Source organism: Drosophila santomea, unplaced genomic scaffold (genome assembly GCF_016746245.2).
Source record: "Drosophila santomea strain STO CAGO 1482 unplaced genomic scaffold, Prin_Dsan_1.1 Segkk8_quiver_pilon_scaf, whole genome shotgun sequence".
In the NCBI taxonomy this organism is placed as follows: domain Eukaryota; kingdom Metazoa; phylum Arthropoda; class Insecta; order Diptera; family Drosophilidae; genus Drosophila; species Drosophila santomea.
Window position 1 is genome coordinate 24,899 of NW_025319025.1, and position 2,299 is coordinate 27,197.

The 2,299-nt window shown below is 46.0% G+C and overlaps 1 protein-coding gene across 1 annotated transcript; it reads right to left on the reverse strand.

Moving 5' to 3' along the window:
• Positions 1–1,268: 1,268 nt before the first annotated feature.
• On the reverse strand, positions 1,269–2,048 carry LOC122756655. Its single transcript, XM_044006871.1, has one exon. It carries the CDS (start codon positions 2,046–2,048, stop codon positions 1,269–1,271), a length of 780 nt encoding a protein of 259 aa, XP_043862806.1.
• Positions 2,049–2,299: the final 251 nt, after the last annotated feature.

The window sequence follows — 2,299 nt, forward strand, 5'->3', positions numbered from 1 at the left end:
GTTTTTGGTTACAGCCTCGGCTTGAGAGGGAATCGGGGTTTCCTGCACTATGCTGCGCTTTAATTATTATTTGTCTTTAGTTTCAGTTTTATGGCGTTGTTGGTTTCGCCATTTACTTAGTTTGCGTATATCTTTTATTACAATGCTTTATTATATTAAGGCACACACAATGCGCGAGTATCAAGTCGTATCGAGAGAAGGACGCTTTACATTTAGGGTTACCGTATCGCTTAAATCTAGTATTATTGTAGGTGACGCTACCAATATATCAGTGTCGCCACAGTGAATCCGTCACGATCCTTGGCTCGCAAATGTTACCTTACGCCGTTTCTCGTAAGTCCTTTGAGGAGTGGGGTTGGATTCCTCCGAGTCAAACTGCTTGTCTACCTTGACTAGGAAAACAGGCTTGAGGCGGTCGACTGCTCAGTATATACTGATACTGCTGAGTCCAACTGCAGATTCAAACTGCGCGCCTTGATCAGTGGGTAAGTGATTTTTTTGGGTAATCCAAAACGGGATATCCAGTGTGTCCAGAACGCCATGGCTATCGTATCGGCCGTGATATTAGTGAGTGGTACTGCTTCTGGCCATCGTGAGAAACGGTCAATCATGGTAAGACAAACGCTGTAGTTTTGTTGTAAAGGCATAACAACTATATCCAGGTGGACGTGGTCGAATCTTCTATTTGGCACAGCGATCTTTTCCGGCTGAAGGTGATTGTGTTTGTGAATTTTGGAGCGCTGGCATGGGAGACAAAATCTACAACATTTGAGGACATCTTTGTTCATCGAAGGCCAGACAAACTTCTGTCTGATTTGACGGGCAGTTGCTCGTCCACTGGGATGCGATAGATTGTGGATATATGAGAAAGCCTGTTTGCGAAGTGATTGCGGTACAAAAGGACAGAGATTTGGTGTGGATACGTCACAGTATACCGAACTTTCTCCACCGAAACAAACTTTCTTGAGCTTTAAGGAAGTAGTTCCTTGCAAGATGCATGTCAATTCAAAATCCGAGGCGTGCTCCTCTTCGAGTTGCGCCGCGGTGATCGCTGTAGTTCGAAGATGTTCTTCGTGTTCGGTGATCGATTTCGAAGTTATCAGTATATCGTCTATGTAGCAATATACGAAGTCCATGCCGCGAAATATATTTGGTAGTACGCCTTTACCAAATCAAGCGTTGAGAAGAATTTCCCACCATGTAGCTGTTCGGTGAAGTCGTGAATGTGTGCAATCGGATAGCGATCTGGTATCGTAATCGAGTTGAGCTTACGATAATCGCCGCATGCCCTCCAGAAACCGTCTTTTTTGGTGGCCATGTGAAGTGGGCTGGACAAAGGACTTTTTGAGGGACGACATATGCTCGATTAGAAAGTTGATTTCCTTTTTCGCAGTTGCAAGTTTATCTCCAGATAAGCGTCGTGGTCGGTCAGAAACGGTGGTCCCATATGTTTCGATATGGTGTTGTACATCATGTTGCTTTGTATGCTTCGATGACGGTTTAGTGACTTCCACAAACTCTTGCAGAAGCTCTCGAAATTTATAAATTCCCTGCACAGCGGAAACGGATGTTTGCTTCGCCTGTGCTAGGCACGCGGTTGTTGACAGTCCTGTGACCGAGTCAATAAGGCATCTGTGTTTGAGATCAATAAGAAGCTGGAATTCGGCTAAAAAGGCTGCTCCAATTATAGGTGTGTGTACGACCGCAATGATGAATGGCCAGGTGAAATTGCGTCTGAGCTCCAAGTCCAGATTAGTTATATATCTACCATAGGTGTGAATGATGGTCTGGTTTGCTGCGTATAGCGTCATTTCGGCTTGGGTGGTTTTCTGTTTAATCAGCGTGCGAGGTACAACTGAAACCACAGATCCATAATCGATGAGGTATCTGATGTTGGAAGTACGATCGGTGACGTGCAAACGCTGCTCCTGTGGAAAAGCTGATTGAACTGATGGATCGCTGCTGCTGTCCTGGCTGCCGCTGACCAGCGCGTCAGGCGGCAGCTCCTCTAGTTTAACGACGTGGAGCGTGCGCAGGGTGGTCGGCATTTATTTGCGTTGTCACCAAAGCGCTTGTGTTAAAAACAATGATTTTCCTGTGCCCTGATGTCTGTTGACCGGAATTGTCCGCTGGTCTGGCGCCACGAGATGAACTGCGTGATCGGTTGCGTGATTGGATGCGTTTGACATCCTTTTTCAATGCCGTGACATCTTGCATGAGCGAACGTAAATTGACTGAAAGTTCTTTCAAAGGATCTGCAGGGAAAAATGCGCAGATAGCCGGATTTGCTGGAGGAACA

What these genes read in the sequence shown, in the direction of transcription:
- LOC122756655 (XM_044006871.1), bottom strand. Translation starts at nt 2,048, where the DNA reads ATGCCGACCACCCTGCGCACGCTCCACGTCGTTAAACTAGAGGAGCTG.